Genomic DNA, 23,445 nt, shown 5'->3' on the forward strand with positions numbered 1-23,445 from the left:
GAATTTATATATGTCGTGCATTAATTTATGACATCAATCTTAACTTGTTAAATCTAAATTAGCATAAATTATATTGTTTCACAGTCTTCGAAATTAGCACGCGCCCGATTGCCCGTTGCGAGTAAAGTTACTGCCGGGCACATACAAAAATTCACGTTTGCAGCCCGCCGGGCATGTAAATTATTGAAGCCAATGACAGTTTATAAAAAAAATCGTAAGCGGTTCTTGATATTTGCAGATCTATTTTTCAAATTTGCGAACAAACACCTTGCCGTAAGTTGTAAAACAATGAAATTCGATTGGTTTAACAACACGCACCTGCTTGCACACGTCATCGTTATTGTTCGGTCACATTTGGTTCTTATCGACGGTTTCTCTAGACATTAATCAAGAAGATGCTTTTTGAATCGATCATTTCAATCATGTAATACGCTTCCGTTTTTGTCAATGTAAACAAAGGTCATTGTCGACATAGAGGCAGTATCTTAGGTATGTTGATGGGGCTAAGCCCGATAAAGCACTTCCAAAATAGAAAATTGACAATGATTTAGAGAAAAAGGAAGCCAAGAAATGGTACGATGACACCAGAGAACGTTCTTTTCAAGAGCACTGGTGTAACGATCGACCGTCTTAATTCTAGTGATTGATTAGCTGTAATTGTATTCACTACTATTGAAACAAATGTTCTGCTTTACTATGTGTAGCATGTAAGTGTTAAAATGTTGTGATTTGTTATAATTTTGGTTAAAAAAGTTTGGGCATGTAAAAAATATGTTGGGCATGTAAAAATTCTTAAGTAACTGGCCCGACTGGCATGTAACTTTTCAAAGCTTATTTCGAAGACTGGTTTCACATGTTTTTAATTTAATTAAACGCTTGCATTTATTCGGCTACTGCCGTTTGCATATTTTTGCTACTGACATTTGCCATTCCTAACATACTACTGACGTTTGCCATATTTGTTTTCACTCTTTAAACGTTTATTTAATATCTGGTAGATATTTTTGTTTGTTTATGCATAGACATATGTAATATATGTTCGTCCAATAAAGCATAGACAGTTCTGTGATCATTAATTTTCGAGAACACTGACTCTTTGTAATTTTACAACTGACGTTTGCTTCTTAAATGGAAATTTGCGCAGAAGTGTTCTCGAAAACCAGAGCAACACACAAAATGCGTGATATACCGTTCGAAAGCTATATGCATGCCATATTGCATGCACTAGGTCGTATGAAAGTCAGAGGATGATCAGCAAAGATATTGGAAAAAAACCTACCTTGCGCGGCTGATTGTTGTCATAAAATGACTACTGACATTGACTTTTGTGGTCATGTGACAGTTTTTGTTCATTCACAGTGACAAATATAACACAAGTATAAATGTTCCGTTAAATTCCCAAATGAGAATGACAATTTGTAATCCGTAACACACTTCCGATTTTTTAATGTTAACACGACGTTTACAAATGCTTCCAATAAAGTCATCATGTATATTTCCCAGCAAAAGAGCGCGAAAATTATGCAGCAATGTACAAGGTCAAGGTATACGCATGGAAAGCATGCATGTATTGATTTGTTTATACAAACTTTGTAGCGCAGAGAACATTGAATTCTGTTGATTTCAGTTAAAAGTTTCTTTGGTATTTTTTAACATAATTATAACGCGAATAATTTGATAATTCCTCTAAATTAATTTCAATTAAAACACGCCGTATTTTTATCGTTACGGTCTTTTAGTTGAGTAATTATTGAAACAGTAATTTTACTGTATACTGATTTAAGAGAGCATCTGGTCGGAACTGGATTAAGTGTTGGGCGTTATGAAAACACGCACAGCACGTCTACTGACCTACATATGTATTGTGTAGACTGCTGTCTGCGGTGTTTGGACAAAAGAGATTAATATGTGGGAATGCAACTCTTCTGATTTGGTCATAATTACCGGTAATACATTGTTTTGAATGTCATTATTTTAATCAATACATTTGCAATCGAAATCGCAGCCGAATTGTGTAAAAAGCGAATTATAAAAAAATAAATTTTGGGGGTAAACTGACACGGTTGGTCGGGTAACCTGAAACAAACATGTTTTTTTTAGTCCTCATTTGAAAATCATTTGACCCCAAAATTTAAACAAAAATTGTATTATTACATGCGCAAGCAGGTTTCCGCTTTAATTAACGGTTGCATTTTTTCTTACTATAATACTAAATCATGGCTGATAGAAAAAAAGTTGTATAACATATATCCCATACAATCAGAGCTACAGATAAGCTTTTTGGGGTAATTGGGTACCGGTGATACCCTTCAAAATAAAAATTAATTGGGTAATGGAAAACGTGATTGGGTATCCAAAAGTATAATACCCGCTCATTTGAAAAAATTAATTGGGTATTTGTACCAAAACAAACAAGTGAATTGGGTAATTGCAATTAAACATGAATTTAGCTTCTCAAAAACGTACATACATACAGTCACTGTTATGTATTCAATTTCAGTATAGGTTGTTCCATCTTTCTGCTACCAGATTCAACAATGGAATTTCTCAACCCACTCATCGAATGCGTTTCTACTTGTTTTTGTTCCAATATGGGCCAGTACTTTCGTTTTGGAAACACAACACACCCCATCATAGGGGGCTGGAACGGTGTTGGATAGTATAATATAGTGTATTTTGACCGAAAATGCCCAAAACCAAAATTAAATATAATAATATTAATACGGGTTTCAACTCAATTTTTTTTATTTTCTTACAGCCATCAATCAGAGTCCGGTTGCATTGCCAAACAAATAATACAAATAAACCACTTTGGCATTTAGACGTAGCTAAGACATAGCTCTATCAATAAACAATAACAACTTACAGCACAAGGCACTGAAAATCTTATTTTGGAGGGCTTAAACATATTTGATTGATGGCTGTCAGAATTTTTTTTTTTTTGTTGAAACCCTTGTTGCTATAATTAAATTAAAAAAAATGTTTCCATTTTCGGTCTATACACACTTTATTATACTATCCCTACACCGGTCCAGCCCTCTGTGCACCCCATCAACAAGTTCATCTAAAATACTACCGTATATGTCTATGGAACAAAACATGGAGTGAATAATGTCATTAACCATGCCCTTTGCAATTGTTTTAGATTTATTTACCACGACAAAGGAATCTATATGTTTTTTTGTATTTTTTGCGGAACTTTTCGTCTGCCTCGAGACGCCAATTTGTTTGACTCGCATGTGTTATCATCTAAACGATTGGTAAATACGTTACCAGATAAAACAAGCGCTTGTCGATAAAGACTCGAGTCAAAACGGCCAAAACAAAACGGGATTTTTCATTACGCATAGAAGGCGGCTCAAATTTGGTATTGGCGATTTGTTTTGCGTACCGGTACGCACAGATTTTGAAAAAATTGCTTATCCACCTATTTTTGATTGCGTATTTACGCAAATACGCAGCTTATCTGTAGCTCTGCATACAATACATTAAAACTAACACACCAATACATAATAAACATTAATTTTCAACATAAAATAAAACAATTTCAGTGAAGACTATCCCTCACTTTCGATGATTCAACGTCATAGTTTGCTCATCAAGATTTTGACAGCTATAATTTATAAGCAGTTATAATGGCGACATTCAGGTTGACATCTGTATTAAGAAAAAAAAAGGATATTTCTATCAATTAAAATAATATTTTAGATATACCTGTACAGCTCTGTTAAAAACAGTGCCGGCAGAACCAGCAAATCGCTTTAGTTTTCCACCCAGATTATTCACGTCCATTTTGTGTTGATCTACTTTCCACTTCCGCAGATCGAAGTGAATAAAAAAAATCAAGTAAATCAATATTATGTATTGTACATTTAAACGAATGCTTTAACAAATGTTTCCCGTGGACTCATTTTGTTTAAAATACATATATGTATATATAAACTGTTTTTAATAAATATTTTTTTTATGATATTTTGTTCGTGACTGCAAGTTGCCAAGATTTGTTTCAAGATGGCCGTCAAAAGATTGTTGACATTCCCAACCTAACGTTTTTGGCGATATTTTATTCTTCTGCAATCCCAGAAAGCAAGGTATATGCACTTAATTTTAATTTTTATAATAGTGTACTGATACATTAGTCTGATTTAATATTTCTTTTTAATTAGATGACTTAAATATACAAGTGTTGCAAGTATGAAAGCAATAGCTTTGATACTTACGGAATAAAATGGACCTAAACACAAAACTTAACCAAAATTTTCAATTTTCTAAGTATAAAAAGGGCACATAATTCTGTCAAACTGCAGGCCAGAGTTATCTAACTTTGCCTGCCCAGTCCACTCATGATAGTTAGTAAGTGTACCAAGTTTGAATGCAATAGCATTGATACTTTCTGAGAAAAGTGGACCTAAATGCAAAACTTAACCAAAATTTTCAATTTTCTAAGTATAAAAAGGGCACATAATTCTGTCAAACTGCACGCCAGAGTTATCTAACTTTGCCTGCCCAGTCCTCTCATGATAGTAAGTAAGTGTAACCAGTTTGAATGCAATAGCATTGATACTTTCTGAGAAAAGTGGACCTAAACTCAAAACTTAACCGGACGCCGACGCCAACGCCAAGGTGATGACAATAGCTCATTTTTTTTTTCAAAAAATAGATGAGCTAAAAACCATTTACCTAGCAAATAAGTAATCAATATATAATTTGGTTAACATAATGCTTCACAATATGCTATTGAGCTGCATAAATTTGCTAATCGATCATATTTCATGTATGATGATAGCGGTCATGTGCAATATTTTCGTTGTCTTGTAGCAACGATTTAATGTCAGTTATGGTTTATGTCCGTGCCATCGGCGAGCCAATCAGAAATAAATAAATAAAATACTAGGCAAAATCGGTACCGAGCGCAAAGACGATGAAGTTTTAACAAACGATAATTACTTGATGGCGATTAAATAATTATTGCATCAAGCAATGTTCAACGTAATCTAATTGCAGAAAAAAACGGCGTGAAAAACAAAACCAGCCGACAATATTCGTGGCGATTTTCAATAATGACAATTAAGTAATAATTGGCGAATAAATAACGAAGATCTAACAGTTACCGATAATTGGTAAAGCACAGGGAGATTAAAGAAGTTCTCCGAAATATATCACTTCTGTCGGACACTGATTGAGAAAAACGCTCTTGGCCACAATGTGGCAGAAGTTAAATGAAGTGTGTATGACAATACACAGGGTCGAGTGTGTACACAGGCATTTTTTTTATTTAGGCGAATAAACAGCATTCATATTTTCCCGCAACATCAATCGGTACGGATTTAAATGGGGAAAAAGTGTCTGAAAATTTATATCCAAAATCATGACAAATTACGTTAAAATATATACCATTGATTTTGCTATTCATGAAGATGGTATAATAAATGTATAATTATTGCAGAATATCCGATTTTCCTCTTTGTTTATATGACAGTTTACTGTATCATGCATAAAATGCACAATTTCCACGAGGATAACATCAAGGTGTGTATCTCTGAAGTTACAAAACTGTCAACGATTTTATCCTTGAAGAGTACACATTACGAACCGATTGTACTAGGTATCAGCCAGTGAAATTATCGATTGATCTTGACACGGGTTATTCACGCGTGACTAATACACAGGTGCGCGAATCTTTGCTGCTTGGGGCCATACTCTGATACTAGTGGGCTGACGTGCAATAATCTGGTCCTGACCGGTTTAGAGACTGCAGGGAATGGTTTATCACACCTAATCGAGATAAGAGCGTAATTAGGGTGTGCACTGTGTAATGGATTTCATGACATGGGAATTTTAGCAAACAGAATCAGACCGACTGTTTGGGATTTTCAATCGGTCTTTCATGACCTCAATCGGTCTAGGACCGACAAAACAGAAAAAATATGATCCCTGCGAATAAAATAATCACCATTTTTTCTCGACAATTTTTAGAAATAATAGCCAGTTGGATAAAATAATTGCCATTGGCGAAAATGTCTGGCAGCAGCGTGAGCTCTGGTAGGGTAGGTCGATTTGTTAATTTTTTATTATATTTTTTTATTTTCTCCAGACAAGGTGCCTGTTTTTAAAAGTCATTCTATGCTGATTGTTTTCACATAAAACCTCTATGTACACCATAGAAAAGTGTTCCCATTATTGTGTAGTGATGTTTGTATATTTATCATTTTAAGAACTCTTTTTTCCAGCCAGGTGAGATTCAACCTTATAATGATAAAAACCAACAGAACAACCACCATGATGTTTTTCACAGGATTTTTTTCAGATGCCCCGGGTGTTGGGGGGGGGGGGGCGGAGGCAGGGTGTTTTCAAGCAATTGGGATTTTTTTAATCGATAAAAGTGGCAAATGTGGGAATTTTTTTATCGACAAAAAGGACCTAATTGGGAATTTTTTTATCAACAAATATTGACACTTTACAGCTCTTTTCCTGGCCTTTTTGGGAAAAATTCATTTAAATTACAGTTACATATTTTGTAGGTTGTTAAAAAAAAAATTGAGATATAAAGTCTACCAATTATAAGTCATAAGACACTTCTTTCTAAAAACATTTTTTTTTTTTGAAATTGGGAATCTTTTTTTTAATTTCGGTTTGAGATCGGGTCTGTTTGCTTTGGGATCGGGTCCGTTTTACGGTCTTTTTTACATAGTAGAAAAACCCCTGGGGGGTATGGGCTGCACCGTCTATAGTATCCATACGTTGTTTTTTTTTTACATTTGTAGAGTGAAATGACGTTATTTGGTGCGTTACAAGATCTCTTCAAGAAAAAACAGCAATAGTCATTGATAACGTCATTTTTATGCCCCGGTAGGGTGGCATATAGCATTTGAACTGTCCGTCAGTGTGTCAGTATGTGTGTATGTCAGTCTGTCCTTCCGTCCGAAAACTTTAATGGCCATAACTATTCAATATTGAAGATAGCAACTTGATATTTGGCATGCATGTGCATCTCACAGAGCTGCACATTTTGAGTGGTGAAAGGTGAAGGTCAAGGTCATCCTTCAAGGTCAAATGTCTAATATATGGCATCTGTCCTTCCGTCCAAAAACTTTAACACGGGCCATAACTTTTGCACTATTGAAGATAGCAACTTGATATTTGGCATGCATGTGTATCTCATGGAGCTGAACATTTTGAGTGTTGAAAGGTGAAGGTCAAGGTCATCCTTCAAGGTCAAATGTCAAATATATGGCGTCTGTCCGTCCGAAAACTTTAACATTGGCCATAACTTTTTTCAATATTGAAGATAGCAACTTGATATTTGGCATGCATGTGCATCTCACGGAGCTGCACATATTGAGAGGTGAAAGGTGAAGGTCAAGGTCATCCTTCAAGGTCAAATGTCTAATATATGGCGTCTTTCCGTCCGTCCAAAAAATTAAACATTGGCCATAACTTTTGCACTATTGAAAATAGCAACTTGATATTTGGCATGCATGTGTATCTCATGGAGCTGAACATTTTGAGTGTTGAAAGGTGAAGGTCAAGGTCATCCTTCAAGGTCAAATGTCAAATATATGGCGTCTGTCCGTCCGAAAACTTTAATATTGGCCATAACTTTTTCAATATTGAAGATAGCAACTTGATATTTGGCATGCATGTGTATCTCATGAAGCTGCACATTTTGAGTGGTGGAAGTTTAAGGTCAAGGTCATCCTTCAAGGTCAAAGGTAAAAAAAAAAAATCAAAGCGGCACAATAGGGGGCTTTGTGTTTCTGACGAACACATCTCTTGTTTAAAATTGTTTATACCCTTTCCCGCATAGGTACGCATAATGCCGTCTCGATCAATTCCTTAATACATCCGTATCAGGCAATCCTTAAAAATTCTTGTGTTTACCATAACCCGACCGACCCACTAAAATCGGCCGACTGAATTTTTTTTTGTTACTTTCCCAAAAAAAATTTTTTTGCTCTTTCCGCTTTTTAGCCTTTCCGGTTATTTGCGTCATTTAATTGAATGCTCTTTCAAGGATATCTAGAATAGCAATGAACAAAACGCGTACCGGTGTTTATTTGAGTCGACTATTTATTTGACATATGCGTATGCGATTAATTAGATTTTATATACAATTAAACCGCTCCTGTTTTTCTCGTATCCCTTTAATTAAAATACGCTGCTGTCGTTCAGGATAGTTTGGGAGTAAAAACTAATTAATTATCACCGTTCAATTTTATTCGGCAATCGGCAGAGATGTGTAATACATGTATTATCGCCATATAACTAATTATTTAATTATCACTCTTTAATTCAGATTGGTAAATATTCAGTAGAGGGATAAAAAGTGGTCAGCTTAGAAATATTTTTTGACGGGTATCGTCACGTTTTTGTTTCATTTGCTTATCTCTTTATACGACTTTGCGACCGGTCACTATTAAGGAGGCAGACGGCGATATTAAATGTGTATTCAAATCATACAACATCTGCACATGAATGACCCAATATTATCCGATAGCTCCACCCACGTTTCATTCGACAACGTCATGTCATGTGTAAGCGAGCTCAATGCTGATTGGCCAGCTACCATGTGCTCTTCAATAACAATAAGGTCAAGCGATGTCTAATCGGGTACAGACCGGGTTTCGTTAACTGTTAGAATTGCGAACACTTTCATTGAAACAAAGAGACAAATATAGAAAACCAGTTCGGATTAAAATGGCGGATGTTTTCAACGAAATTTTACTAGATTTTTGCATTTTCGCAATTTAGATTTTTATTGAGTCAAATTCTCAATATTTTCGCAAATGACGAACGACAGCGCGAGCATTGCGAACGTGTTATTATTGGAATAAATGCTCACTATTACAGGGCTCGCGCTGTCGTTTGCTATTTGCGAAAGTATAGCGAATTTGGCTCAAGAAAAATATAATTTGCGAATATGCTTAAAACTCGTTAAATTTCATTGAAAACATCCTCCATTTTAATCCGGAGTGTTTTTTTTAAAACTATTTTTCTCTTTGTTTCCATGAAGTTTTGAGGCGCATATAGTAGCTGGCCAATCAACATTGAGTTTGCTATCGGGTAATATTGGGTCATTCATGTGCAGATAATGGAAAACACAGTTGATATATCGTCTGCCTACATGGCAAAAGTTGTATAAAAAATAAGCAAATGAAAAGAAGCGCAAAACTCAATAAATTATTTTTAAGCTGATCACTTTACAAATTTCTACCGACTAACGATCTGAATTAAAGGATGATAATTAATAATTAGTTACATGTCGAAGATGTTGCACCTTTCTGTTCTTGATTGAAATTAAAATGTTATAATTACTTTGTTGTTGTTTACTCACAAACTACAGTATGCTATTGTAAAGTAATATGTCAACCAAATAGTATATTAATTACGTATTTGCTAGGTTACTTGTTTTCATTTTCTGTAGTCAAACGATATGCACATTTTATTTCATGTGCAAAATGCGTACAATTTTTCGGACTGTCGTTTTCGGATAAAGTATTTTTCGTTGAATATATTATATTTTCGATGTTCTTTACATTCGAAAAAATAGACTTACGAATACACGTGCAGTGATACGGACGGTGCAGAAAATAATTGCCAATTTCCTTTCATGAGGCAGAAGACTTGGAGTTTTATTTTATAAGTTCAATGTCAGAAAAAAAAATACAAAAAAAATAAATAAATCCCTACCTACCTACCCACCCAAATTTACCTGGGTCGGGTTATGCCAAACGAACAAATTTTTAAGGATCGCCTCAACCATACTTTGTATCGATGACTGCATATACTTACTACTTTTCCTGTCGCCCGGGTGTACTTTGTCCAGGGTTTTCCATGGAAATCCATGGAAAATATGAGGCTGGAGTATTCGGACTAAGTTTCCAGCCTTTTCCAGCGTCAATATTTAAAAAAAAAGGGTGGAAAATTGTCCATGGTATGTGGAAATCGCCTGGAATAGTTTCCATGGTTTTCCAGGCTACCTGGAATAATTACCATGGAACAATTTCCAGGGTTTTCCAGCCAGCATGGAATAAATACCGTCCGAATACTCCATGTAATCTGGAAAACCATGGAAAACCATGGATTTATTTCCAGGGTTTTCCAGATTACATGGAGTATTCGGACGGTATTTTTTCCATGCTGGCTGGAAAACCCTGGAAAATGTTCCAGGGTTTTTCCATGTTTAATATTCCATGGATGCCTGGTAAAGCATGGAAAATTGTCCAGCGTTTACCATGGTCACTGAATAGAAAAAGAAATTTCTGGTCTAAAAACAATATTCATGTATTAAATGAATACAATACTCACAGCTTAAGTAAATCATAATTTAACGTTAGATTAAAACAAAACACAAAATCAACATAATGCCTTAGTTTCTTTGATGTATTATTTTGTTCACAATTCATCAAAATATAACATCAGATTACAAATTGTGTTACATTTATTTAACAAATTATTCAGATCAAACAAGTGTTGTTTAATACATGCTTACAAAGCCTCTAGGTCCATTATCATAAATCAGGCCCTTACATAACAGAACAGGCGCTACTTTAAAAGTTAAAAAGTATAATGCAACCTTCACAACATGTATTCAAAGTAACAAAATACAAGCAAGTCAAGTAATATACAGTAACAATTCATGAACCCTGTACAAACGATATACAAGAAACAAAATGAAAAATTTAAGTTATTTTAGCTGCTTCATGTATGTCACAATATATGTAGCTGCCCATGAGCACAAGGATACTATTTTTATGTCCCCCACTATAGTAGTGGGGGACATATTGTTTTTGCCCTGTCTGTTGGTTGGTCTGTTGGTTGGATGGTCTGTTGGTTGGTTGTTTGGTTTGCGCCAACTTTAACATTTTGCAATAACTTTTGCTATATTGAATATAGCAACTTGATATTTGGCATGCATGTGTATCTCATGGAGCTGCACATTTTGAGTGGTGAAAGGTCAAGGTCAAGGTCATCCTTCAAGGTCAGAGGTCAAATATATGTGGCCAAAATCGCTCATTTTATGAATGCTTTTGCAATATTGAAGATAGCGACTTGATATTTGGCATGCATGTGTATCTCATGGAGCTGCACATTTTGAGTGGTGAAAGGTCAAGGTCATCCTTCAAGGTCAGAGGTCAAATATATGTGGCCCAAATCTATTTTATGAATACTTTTGCAATATTGAAGATAGCAACTTGATATTTGGCATGCATGTGTAACTTATGGAGCTGCACATTTTGAGTGGTGAAAGGTCAAGGTCATCCTTCAAGGTCAGAGGTCAAATATATGTGGCCCAAATCGCTTATTTTATGAAAACTTTTGCAATATTGAAGATAGCAACTTGATATTTGGCATGCATGTGTAACTTATGGAGCTGCACATTTTGAGTGGTGAAAGGTCAAGGTCATCCTTCTAGGTCAAGTATATGGGTCAAAATTGCTCATGTAATGTAACTTCTGCAATATTGAAGCTAGCAATTATATATTTGACATGCATGTGTATCTCATGGAGCTGCACATTTTGAGTGGTGAAGGGTCAAGGTCATCCTTCAAGGTCAAACGTACATAGGGGGACATTGTGTTTCACAAACACATCTTGTTCTCAGCTACTTTCACTTAAATGCAATTTAGGTGCTTAATTTCATTAAAATACTTTTATATAATTTTATTGTTCAAAGAAATTCAGAACATAATGCATGTACATGTATTACTTTCCAAGTGACAATTTAAAATATAATTGCAAGTCTAAAACTTGTGTAGGCAGCGTAGTAAATTATAAGTACCCAGGTGGGATAAAATTACAGTTTTTAAAAACTTTTTTGTTAATTAGCTGGGCTTCAGTAGGTCGTGGATCTTTTATAGAACTTGTACTGCTGTTATACTGTACGGCTCCTGCATGATCTCTGAAAGAAAAACAATGCAAACAATATTACAAGAAAGTCATAAGTTTTTTACAATCATCTGTAAAAGTAAATGTGCAGCAATCATATGATTGAATATCTATACTTCAATGCTCATTCATATTTTAGATATTTCATATCACTGCTCAATTCGGTACATCTGGCTTTTTTGTATTTGAGCGAACATTTACGATCCTAAGCAGTTAGCAATTATTTCTTTTCCATTTACTGAAATTTATTCTCTTAAAGTTTGCAAGCGGGCTTTAATCTTCTTGCAAACAGGCAACCACACAGGAAAACTGAGACTTTCAAGTGATTAAATTGGTGATTTAACTTATATTTTTATATGACTCTCTTTTATTTTGAAATTTATATTGTTGTTTTCTTAAATGCCCCAAAACGGGGTACACTAGCATGTATCTGGAAACTCAAACATATACAGGAATTTTATATTCAGATATTGCTATATGAAAGTTATGCTAATTTGCTAATTCATATAAAAATAACCTGTCATTGAAACTAGACCAAAATATTGGATACCAAAAAGACAAAATACTTTTAGGTGGTTAACACTAAATTACTTATATGAGCCCGGGGCATAACAATATTTACCATGAATTTGTGGCTATGTTAGTCCTCTTGGTAAATGCGCCAAAAGAGCCACTTTGCTGTCTTGGGTTATTTCCCAGCCAAACTCTGCAGTATCTTCCATCAACTGGTCAGCTACAGTAAAAGCACATAATGAAAATGTATATAGAAAATAATTCAAGTATTGTTTTAAATATTTAGTAAAATGGTCTTTAAATAATAACTTACAATGAAGTTAATACATCACAAAGCATAGCATAACAAAATTTGTTGGTATGATTAGTACAAATTTATTATTGCTATAATTAGAATGATGTGTAATTCTATTGGTATGAAAATGCACAGTGAAACCTAAAAAACAATGCTATTGGTTTAATTAATTTATTTATAAACATTAACAGCATTAATGAGCATTGAGTTCTCATCATGCACAGCACATAACTCCCTTAGCCTCAGTTCCCTAGCCATGCATTATAAACTTTTGATACTACATTCAAGCTTATTAATATCTCCACATAGGATTTCCTTTATCAAGCTGCAAACTGCACTTAGTGAAAATGTGTGTGACAGCTGCTTTTAAACTTCTATATTTGCCATACTTTTACCTAAAATGTCACATAAAAAAGGTCTACAATGATGACATAAGAAGAATAAATTTAAAGGAATATTTAGAAATAATGAAAAGCACAAACCTTCAGTTGTTGTTCTATTCCTAGACAGACTTCTGAAACACTTGTATGCATCACTTTGAAACAACATTTAATGTCACTTTCCAAATGATATCCATACATGATTATTTTAAGAAATTCTTGTTAATGGAAAAACTCATTAACTCTACTGTTTGTGAAATTACATTAACTTCATTTTAACAACAAGTTTAACCTGCATATTTTCTACAATACGCCTACTCCAGAATTTCAATCTAACAGGTAAACTTTCTGTATTTGAACTCAGCCAATCAGAAAAAGCTGTGATATTTTATAACCAATAGATTAGCCGCAGACATATCTGACACACACAGGCTTATCAGATACATGTAGTTTGTTAATTGCAAACCTGGACTGAAGTTAAATATTGAGTGTGTATACACCTTGAACAGGGTTAAGGAATTTAAACTTGTAGACATTGCTTTGAAAGTTACTACTATTACTTCTACTACTAGTACTACTACTACTACTGCTACTTCTGCAAAACTACTACTACTATTACAACAGCCACAACAAAAACAACAACAACTACTACTACTACTTCTACTGCTACTACTACTACTACTACTACTACTACTACTACTACTACTACTACTACTACTACTACTACTACTACTGCTACTTCTACTACTACTACTACTACTACTACTTCTACTACTACTACTACTACTACTACTACTACTACTACTACTACTACTACTACTACTACTACCACTACTACTACTACTACTACTACTACTACTACTACTACTACTACTACTGCTGCAACTACTGCTACTACTACTACTACTGCTTCAACTACTACTACTGCTTCAACTACTACTACTACTACTGCTACTGCTGCTGCTGCTACTACTCCTGCTGCTGCTTCTGCTACTACTACTACTGCTACTGCTGCTGCTGCTACTACTACAACTCCTGCTGCAGCGACTACTACTACTACTGCTGCTGTTGCTGCTGCTGCTGTTACTACTACTACTACTACTACTACTACTACTACTACTACTACTACTACTACTACTACTACTACTACTACTACTACTACTACTACTACTACTACTACTACTACTAGTACTTCAACTACTACTGCTACTACTACTGCTACTACTACTGCTACTGATACTGCTGATGCTGCTACTGCTACTACTGCTGCTGCTGCTACTTCTACTACTACTTCTTCTACTACTACTACTGCTGCTGCTGCTAATGCTACTTCCTTAACTACTACTACTACTGCTGCTACTAGTATTGTTATTATTATTTATACTACTATTGCTACCATTACTGCTACTATTCCTGTAAATGCTAAAACAACAACACAATAATAACTGCTACTACTGCTACTGTCACTTAAATTTGCACCAATAGTATAATTATCAGTAGTTTAACTGCTTGTACAACTTATACAACAACCACTTTTACTTCTACTCCTACAACATATTCTACTGCCAGCACCAGCATTACTACTTCTACTACTACTACTTCTACTATAACTACTACTATTTCTGCCCAAACTATGCACATTGTTTTATGTTTTATTCATATGTTGTGTAAATTGTTGAACTCTGATTTACTTTGAATAAAATGTGTTGCATTTTTATATGTTATTTTCTCCTCTGATAAAGTCTAAGTTTTTTCCAGGGTCAGCTGAAAATGTTAGAGTCTTTTCCATGCTTAAAAAATTCTATGTTCCACTTTCCATGCTATCTGGAAATATTTTCTATGGTTATCCAGCCTAAATCCAGCGTTTTCCATTCCTTGTCCATGCTTTTCCATCCAAGGCTGGAAAATGCTTGGAAAAAAGTCCACGTTTCATGGACATTTCTAGAACAAAACCCTGGAAAACCCTGGAAACTGTTTCAAATTCCAGGGATTTCCATGGAATTCCATGTTATACCATGGATTTCCAGCCTAAGTTCCATGATTACCCTGGACAATGTACACCCGGGCGCTTCTCATTACCTGATAATCCCATGTGTTCCAATTTAAAGCTAATTCTGGTTAATACGATAAAAGTGCTCAAGAATTTGAAGAAACACAAACATTGACCATTTTTCTTCAGTATCAAATAAATTTTGGCATTTGTTACTTTTTAAAGATGTGATAAAATAATGTCCAAACGGGGTGTTTTTTTTTCCACTGAACATGCGTAAATCGCCTGACCTGATGTTCATGTTTTTATACAACACAAAAAACACCCACACTTTCCATGCAACGTTCTACATGTCTGCATAATTTTCGTGCGTTTTTTATTGAGACAAAGGATAAAGCACTGTTTATTTGACGCTAGAATTTGTTAATGTCGCCCTAGCATTAAAATTCAGAAGCGTGTTTCGGATTACAAATTGAATAATTCTCATTTGAGAATTGGACAAAACATTTACAGTTGTGCGTAATTAATTCAACAATAATTTGTTAAAGCGCATTAGTAACGCGTCGAATAAATGTTTTGACCTTATTATGCATGAAATGCACAATATCCATGAGGATTTCACCCGGTTGCCATCATCTGTCTTCTAAGTAAGTGGCAACAAAAGCCAACAAACTGCCATAAAATCACACACTTTTATTATGAAAATTATGTCACTTGTTGTCTGCATGATTTTACTGCAGGTACAGGTATTACTGCTATTAGGCTAGCGAGTGTTGTTGCTCATTCAAAGCGTGCGCTCTCATTGGCCAATATCAATTTTCCATTACAACGACGATCCGCCTTAAGGCGGGCTTTAGGTGGGTAAAGAGATAGATGATGTAATTGACAGAGGATCATAAATCAGCTCTCACAATTTTAGGCAAAGTCGATATAGCTTTGATATTTATCCTACCGGAAAATGGTAAAAAAAAGTTTAGTTTAGTTTCGGCACAGCCAATAAAAAACTGTATGGTCAGCGCATTTTCCTAGGTCGGTTGACTTGAACCACAACATTTTTTTTAAGCCTAATCATTAATGGAGCTTCCTTTTGCCCTCAGCAGTGTTGTGAAATAAAGTCATTGCCAACAGCCTTGCTGTTGGGCTAGCTCTTTAGGGACATGGTTTTAATGTTTTACTACCACTCTGGAGGTATTAAAAAGGGTTCAATCCGCTGATGGAGCTCAGGATTTTTAACTTTTAAATTAAGGGCGACATGGCAAAAATGAATTGAGTAATGGTTCCAAGGAGGGCCATGTGGATCCGGCATGTGAAGCGGATGGCGCTTTTATAGCTACTGGGCCTTAAAATATTAATAGTGGGAGGAGTGTAGTGAAAGAAGGTCACTTTAAAAAGCCTTGCTGTTTGGTTAGCTCTTTAGCAAGGCGGTTAGAGTGCCGGACTATTTCACTCTGGAGACCATGGGTTGTTGACTTAATCAACAAAATAGTAGTAGAACAACTTTTGTGGATTGCTTAAGTACAAACAGTTATAGACATCTTGATACAGCTCACTAACATTGAAAAACATCTACTGTTGTAGATAACTAGAACAAGGAAGTAACATGGCAGTCCAAGTACATGTGGATGAGACCTCCTGCGGCCCCCTGTGTCAGCATCCCGCTTGTTGGCAGTCCAACATCCGACAGGAGAAGGGCTTTCCAAAACTGAAACCAAGGCCAAGAACTCCACCTGATATTGAACTTGGTATGGACTTGACATAAATTATAAACTGTAGTCTAACATTATGTGCCTGACTTTGGAAAAACAGGGTTTAATGCGTGTGAGTGAAGTCGCTTTTATTTAAAGGAAATATCTTCATTGCAAAAATCAGGTTTAGGGGGAAAGTGCAGTCCCTGATTAGCCTGTGTGAACTGCACTTGTGAAGCTTGGATGTCACTTGAGGCACATGCAGTAAGACCAGATTTTCCAGATCAAGACTCATACTGATATTTTACGATTGCTGTTGTGATTATTTTGTCTGCACAATCATTATCGGCAATCATATTGTTAATGCAAATGTACTTTGGTTGTGAGAAAGAAACTTAATTAAGTCCAGGTTCGACCTATTTTATTTTATGTTCAAAAGCAACAATAGCAAAAACAATAGTAGTGACGTCTATAAAGTGTTGCTGTTCGCTCAGTGACGTAATGCGACGTCGGGCTAAATTTATGACAATTGTATTAAACGATGACAACACCAATACAATTGTACGATATCTCTTAAAATTACCAGCACTCTGACCACCATGGTTTCAAGTAAACAACTCTAATAATTTTGCTATTACTCAATAATATTCCCAATCCAAATGTTCTGACATTTTCATGATGAAGGACAAACTTTGCAATACTTGAATTTGATTTTCGCTGATGCTTTGTAACTTGAAAATGTTGAAATAATTTGGAGGGATAATTTTAAAAAAATCTACTTTAAGTATGTCTTTGTGGTAATTATATAAGGTTACTAATAGAAAATGTTCCTTTTACTATCAAGTGGAAGAATATATCAGTGACCTGTCTTTGGACTGCTCTTGTTAGAAATACATTGGTACTTCCTTTCATTTGTTTGCCTATCTGGAATATTTGCTTGTTTTTTTCTCAATCCTGCTTCAGCTGATTTTTTTGTATCATTTTTAGATCTACCCACTCTAAAAGTGTGTAACATGCTGGAGGACTATGGCGACGACTCGAGGGATTTATTTCCGGCCCGTTTTGGTGGGAAACCCGCCCATGAGCGGAAGGACCCCTTGTATGAATGGCAGCAGCCTAATCGCCAACAGAGGTAGGCCAGTATTGGTCCAAGAAATAGTGAACTTCAACTATGAGGTGCACATTTACATTGTCAAATAAGATGCACATTTGGTTTGTTTTGTAATATGAGATGCAAGTTGAGGCATTTGAAAATAAAATAAAAAATAGCATGGAAGCTGTATTTGTCAGATTTTAGATTATTGTCAATGTTTCTTAATTGAAATATCTCCTTTATAAGATTATTCCCTGAAACAGACAATAACTTACTAGGTGAAGTTATATAAAATTATTTTTAATATTTTGTTTATTTACAGTGTGAAAGTCACCAGAGCACCGCAAACTTCCCCAAAATCAGGCACAATAGAACATCCCATGAATAAATTTAAAGTAGTAGAGGTTTGTATTTGTTTTTGCACAGAGCTGATTGAAAGTTTGTATGTTACATATGATGACAATATATGCAATTCCAGCACTTTCTTCATATATTTTCAAAGTTGATGAATATGAGGATCAGCTTCATGTTAAAATGGGTTTCATGCCAAATGTGGCCAGCATTTGCGCAGTCTGGTCAGGAGCTACCCTGTCTGCTTATGAGACCACCAAACCTTGCATGACTATAGCAGACAGGGTAGCTCCAGACCAGACTGCGAGGAGGATGCAGGCTAGTCTTGAGCTACGCTAGCTGCATTTGGCATAAGACCCATTTTTGTATGACAGGACTCGTATTTCTTTATGACAGATCATTGACAAAAGCCATGCAGATGTACTTAGTTGTATAAAACTATGTTTGCTTCATCAGGTTTAATGACAAATGCTTTTTTACCCTCTGCAACAAAGTAACAGGGGAAGTCTTAACCCACTGCACTGCAACAAAGTAACAGGGGAATTCTTAATTCACTAATGTTGCCTGATGATGTAAAGTACTCATATACTGATCAAAGAAAAACATTAACACTTGCATGTATTGCTGTTTATGATATGAAGTTGGGCTTGTATACTGATCAAAGGAAAACATTAACACTTGCATGTATTGCTGTTTATGATATGAAGTTGGGCTAGTATACTGATCAAAGGAAAACATTAACACTTGCATGTATTGCTGTTTATGATATGAAGTTGGGCTTGTACGAGTTTTATTTTTCTAGGTCCTCACTTGCTAAAGTTATGTCTCTTGTTTAATTACAATTTCTATTGTATACATGCTTGTTTATTTTTAACTTGCCGCATATGGAATGCAGGGTTTTTGCAGGGTTTTTTCCTGTTAAGTCACATGCTGTTATTATGTCTTAACACATAATAACTCCACAGGAGTGTACGCTGACAAAAGTAAATGAAGTTGAAAGTTTGACCTCTTCTTCATATTAAAATCACTTTTTAGTAATTAATCATTTATCCATGTTTAATATTAGTGTTTCCTTGAATTCTTTTTAATCACTTCAAATGGGCCATCATTTCCATCTCAATTGCTGTCAATACCTTCTTGCCCAGGCCACAAGTTGTAATGATGGTGATGATGTTTGTTCACTGCCATTCCCTCCTTACCTGTGAATCAAGTAGGGCAGTTTTCAGTAACTAGCTGAAGTGTGTGCACTAAGTAATAATAAACCAGATAACCCATGAAATTTGTGAGGAGATTAACTGATTTTAGTGATATGACTCAAATACTTTTGAAAATGGCGAAATATCCCAAAAACAAAAAATTCTCACAAAAACAGAAGACTGTAAGTGCTCTTTTACCTGTGCACTCATATTATATATCAACATTACTAAGAGTGCTAACAGTTCTAAATCTCTCTGACTTTTCAGGTGCAAGAGGTTTTTGACCCTCAAGACCTACAGGGGACGTGGGATGATACCTTCGTACCCAAGTCCTATTATGTCTGGGTGCCGAACCAGAAAAAAAAGCGACGAAAAAAGCACAGGCTTGCCAAGTCTGAAAGCAAAACGTAATCCAGTGGAAGCTTTTACCTCTCTAATCTTTTTGCATGATCTTATTGTTTATTTCACCTGATTTTTAAGACTTTTTTCAATTTTGTGTGAGTTTTGTAGCTGTTTTGATAGAAAGTATATTGAGCAAATTTAAATACAGTTTAACAATACTATTTTTAACATTTAATTTATCGCTTTTTCAACCTTTTCCTACTAATTATAAATATTAATCTCGCATTACACAGTCTAAGCTCTCTTTCAAAGGCATAGTGACTTTGCAGTCATCAACCATTATTGTTTTCACGCCGCCAGTTGTTTTCTGTTGATACATAGGCTAAATTGAAATTAACCATTTCCCCGAATAGAAGCAAAATGAAAATGGCTTTTGCAACCAGTGTAAAACCAGAACAGCCTGGGAGTAACTTGCAGTCTGTTCAGGTTTTCTGCTGTTTGCTGCTCATCAGTATCCAAGGAAGTTGGAAATAAAGCATGTGAAACTTGAATTTTTGTTAGAAAGGTGTTTTATTAAATGTAACTTTCTAAGGGACCACAACTGCGTCCAAATACGTATCTAAGTGGTAAAGGGTTAACCCTTTGAATGCTGGGAAATTTGTCTTCTGCTAAAATGTCGTCTGCTGAATTTCTAAAATTAGCATTGTCTTCGATTTTTTTCAAAGAATACTATCAGAATAGCAAACAGTTTGGATCCTGATGAGACGCCACGTTCTGTGGCGTCTCATCTGGATCCAAACTGTTTGCAAAGGCCTTCAAAATTTGGTTCCCGCACTGAAAGGGTTAAAACATTCAACATTAATTATGATATTGCACATTTCAAAATGCTTGTCTTGTACTATATCACTTTTCTTTCTTTGAATTCTGAATATAAGCTGCTCTGTGGGAAAATCAGTCTTCATGCATGTTCATAAAGTGTCATCAGAAATGAGCCTGTGAAGTCAGCACAGGCTAATCAGGGAGGAAACTCTCTGTGTAAACTGCATTTTGGCTTTTTTTTTTTTATTTAAACGAAAACTACCATAAAAGCAGAAAGTGTCCTCCCTAATAAGCCTGTGTTGACTGCACAGGCTAATCTGGGATGACACTTAACACACATGCATTAAGCCCCATTTTCCATGGGAAAGGCTGGTTTATATACTAAAATATTGCAGAGTTTATTGATGTTTATATATATAATAGTTCATACAAAACCATATCAGCTTATGGTATTATATAATGCATGTGCATTTTTGCTACACAATATATTAGTTCAACAAAGTACATCCCTTTTTCGAAATTTTCTATTTCAAACTATTATGACAGTATTTACAAGTTCAAAATAATAATGTTTGACTTAAGTTTATGGAGTAATAACTGTGTTAGTTTTCAACTATGTTAAAATATTCAAGAATTTCGCTATGTAACAGATAATCAACATGTTGGCATAGTTTTAAATTGGCCATGAAAAACACTATATTAAAAAAAAAATCTGAATATTACAATAAATGTCATATATATATAAGAATGTTAACGTTCAGACAAATGATTTATTGATTGACTTCTTTTTTATAAACAATAATCATATCAAAGGGTATTACATAATTATTCAAAGGGAAAAAAATGACTTTCAACATTACTATGTTTCTTACACTTTTACCTAGGTAGATGTGAATATAAATTCATATCATTTTTTTCAATCATAACCAGATTATAGTGACAAAATATTACATCAGGTTATAATTAAGGCTGCAAATTTTTACAGAGGTGCTGGTGGTTTGAAAAACAAACCTGGTATCAAAGATTTGACTGAGAGCATGGTACCAAAAGAGATAGAGAACATGCGACTCACAGCTCGGGTAAGTGTTATGGCAGAGATGACTTAGTTTAGTTCAAACCCAAACATGTCATGAATGGAGTTGTTGATAGCTTTAGCTTTACTTGGAACTAATTTAGTCTATTTAATGGTAAAATCAGTTCTAGGTGGCGTTGGTACATGTAAGGTCTTGAAATAAGTGTGCTGGTAAACCCAAGACCACCTTTTTTGCAAGACAGATACCATTATAAACCATGAAATTGGAAAGATTTCAGAAGAAGTGTCTTTGTGTTGAAAGTGAAATGAAAAATAAATAAGTATATGCCTTGACTGGGAATGATATTTGACATGGTATCAGTGTATATTATCCTATTAATGGTTTAATTCTGACAAGGGGGGGGGGGGGGGGGGGCGCTATTGGTAAGTTGCACATTTTATAGTGAGAAATTAATGAAAAAATTTCTGAGTTGAATATATGTTATATGTGATGAACATTGAACATTAGTAAGAAGACATTACTATGCATTTCAAAATATGCTACAATTCATACAATTGCATGTTTTCATGTTGATTGTTTTGGTCCATAAGTCTGTTATTGGTATTGTTAGATTTTATTTAACCCTTTGCATGCTGGGAAATTTGTCGTCTGCTAAAATGTCGTCTGCTGAATTTCTAAAATTAGCATTTTCTTTGATTTTTTTTCAAAGAATACTATCAGAATAGCGAACAGTTTGGATCCTGATGAGACGCCATGTTCTGTGGCATCTCATCTGGATCTAAACTGTTTGCAAAGGCCTTCAAAATCCGGTTCCAGCGCTCAAAGGGTTAAGGTTGAGATATGTTTTGATTTGCAGTGCCCTGCTTATTTGCATTGTTTTATCCCTTTGTGTTTGTTGCAAACAGAATGAAGGTATAAATGATTTTGAAAATCATTGTTCACATGTTTTACACATTGTTATCATCACCTGTATTGTGTTCACACATTTTTGTAACACAGTCAATCCTAGTTCTGGGAAATCTTTGCTTCATGCCTTTGCGGTTAGTATCATCTCAGATTAGCCCGTGCAGAAGCTTCTCAGGGACGACAATTTCCGCTTGTATGGTATTGTTTGTTTGAAGAAGGTTTCTGCTAAAAGAAAATCCAGTCTTGGTGGAGAGTGTTGTAGCTGATTAGTCCGGGATGACACTTTATACACATGCATTAAACGCAGTTGTCCCAGATTTTAGCTCATTTTTAAACACAGTACATGCTTAATGAATTGATATATCAAGTCATAAATTCATGTATCATACATTGTTTTTCAACTTTAAGTTTTGTGACATTTTTAAAAATATGGTAATAAGTGTCATGAGTTATCAAATAGTATTATCAATTTCTTATCACACAAAATATAACTTTGAAATAAGCTTTAACCCTGCAACTACATCATACATGCCATTCCACTCAATTTTTGCTAGACAGCTGCGCTTTATGAGTTGTGGTTGTCTTGCTGTTCCCACATTTGAAGATTTGTCCCTCATTATTAAAGTTCAAAAGTTTGAAGTCGAAATTTACAGTAGTGTGGCCAAAAGATTATTCTTATATATCCTGCTCATGACAGCACTGGTCAGTCAAAAGTTGTTGATACCATATCAATAAAGATCTATAGATTTTGTTAGGCTTTCATGCTACAGTGTATGATAAGGCTTGATAATTGATACCAATTGACTTAAAATTGTTATGTGGCTTCTTTAAAAAACCTGACTGCTCTCATGTTTTATGGCCCAACGTAAGATTTGTGTATTAGGCCAACAGAAGTTTAGCACTTCAAAGAAGTGTACAAAAAGATCATTAAATTAAATACAGACCTAGATTT

At 35.0% G+C, this 23,445-nt stretch overlaps 2 protein-coding genes across 10 annotated transcripts in view; one reads left to right on the top strand and one right to left on the bottom strand.

Annotated features, from left to right (window-relative positions):
• Positions 1-3,816, bottom strand: part of LOC127837847 (endophilin-B1-like) — a 48,110-nt gene extending 44,294 nt beyond the window's left edge. For both annotated transcript variants that reach the window (XM_052365255.1, XM_052365254.1), the window contains exon 1: positions 3,715-3,816. In XM_052365255.1, coding sequence (XP_052221215.1) covers positions 3,715-3,792 — 78 coding nt within the window. In that variant the 5' untranslated portion in view covers positions 3,793-3,816. The remainder of the gene's footprint in view (positions 1-3,714) is intronic.
• A 170-nt stretch (positions 3,817-3,986) lies between these two features.
• The window catches only part of LOC127837841 (uncharacterized), a 48,059-nt gene continuing 28,600 nt past the window's right edge, over positions 3,987-23,445 (top strand). For all 8 annotated transcript variants that reach the window (XM_052365235.1, XM_052365233.1, XM_052365238.1 and 5 more), the window contains exons 1-6: positions 3,987-4,091; positions 16,646-16,809; positions 17,740-17,884; positions 18,168-18,249; positions 19,660-19,799; positions 21,539-21,632. In XM_052365235.1, the coding sequence (XP_052221195.1) occupies positions 16,668-16,809; positions 17,740-17,884; positions 18,168-18,249; positions 19,660-19,799; positions 21,539-21,632 (603 nt within the window). In that variant the 5' untranslated portion in view covers positions 3,987-4,091; positions 16,646-16,667. The remainder of the gene's footprint in view (positions 4,092-16,645; positions 16,810-17,739; positions 17,885-18,167; positions 18,250-19,659; positions 19,800-21,538; positions 21,633-23,445) is intronic.

Source organism: Dreissena polymorpha, chromosome 7, assembly GCF_020536995.1.
Source record: "Dreissena polymorpha isolate Duluth1 chromosome 7, UMN_Dpol_1.0, whole genome shotgun sequence".
Taxonomy (NCBI): Eukaryota; Metazoa; Mollusca; class Bivalvia; order Myida; family Dreissenidae; genus Dreissena; species Dreissena polymorpha.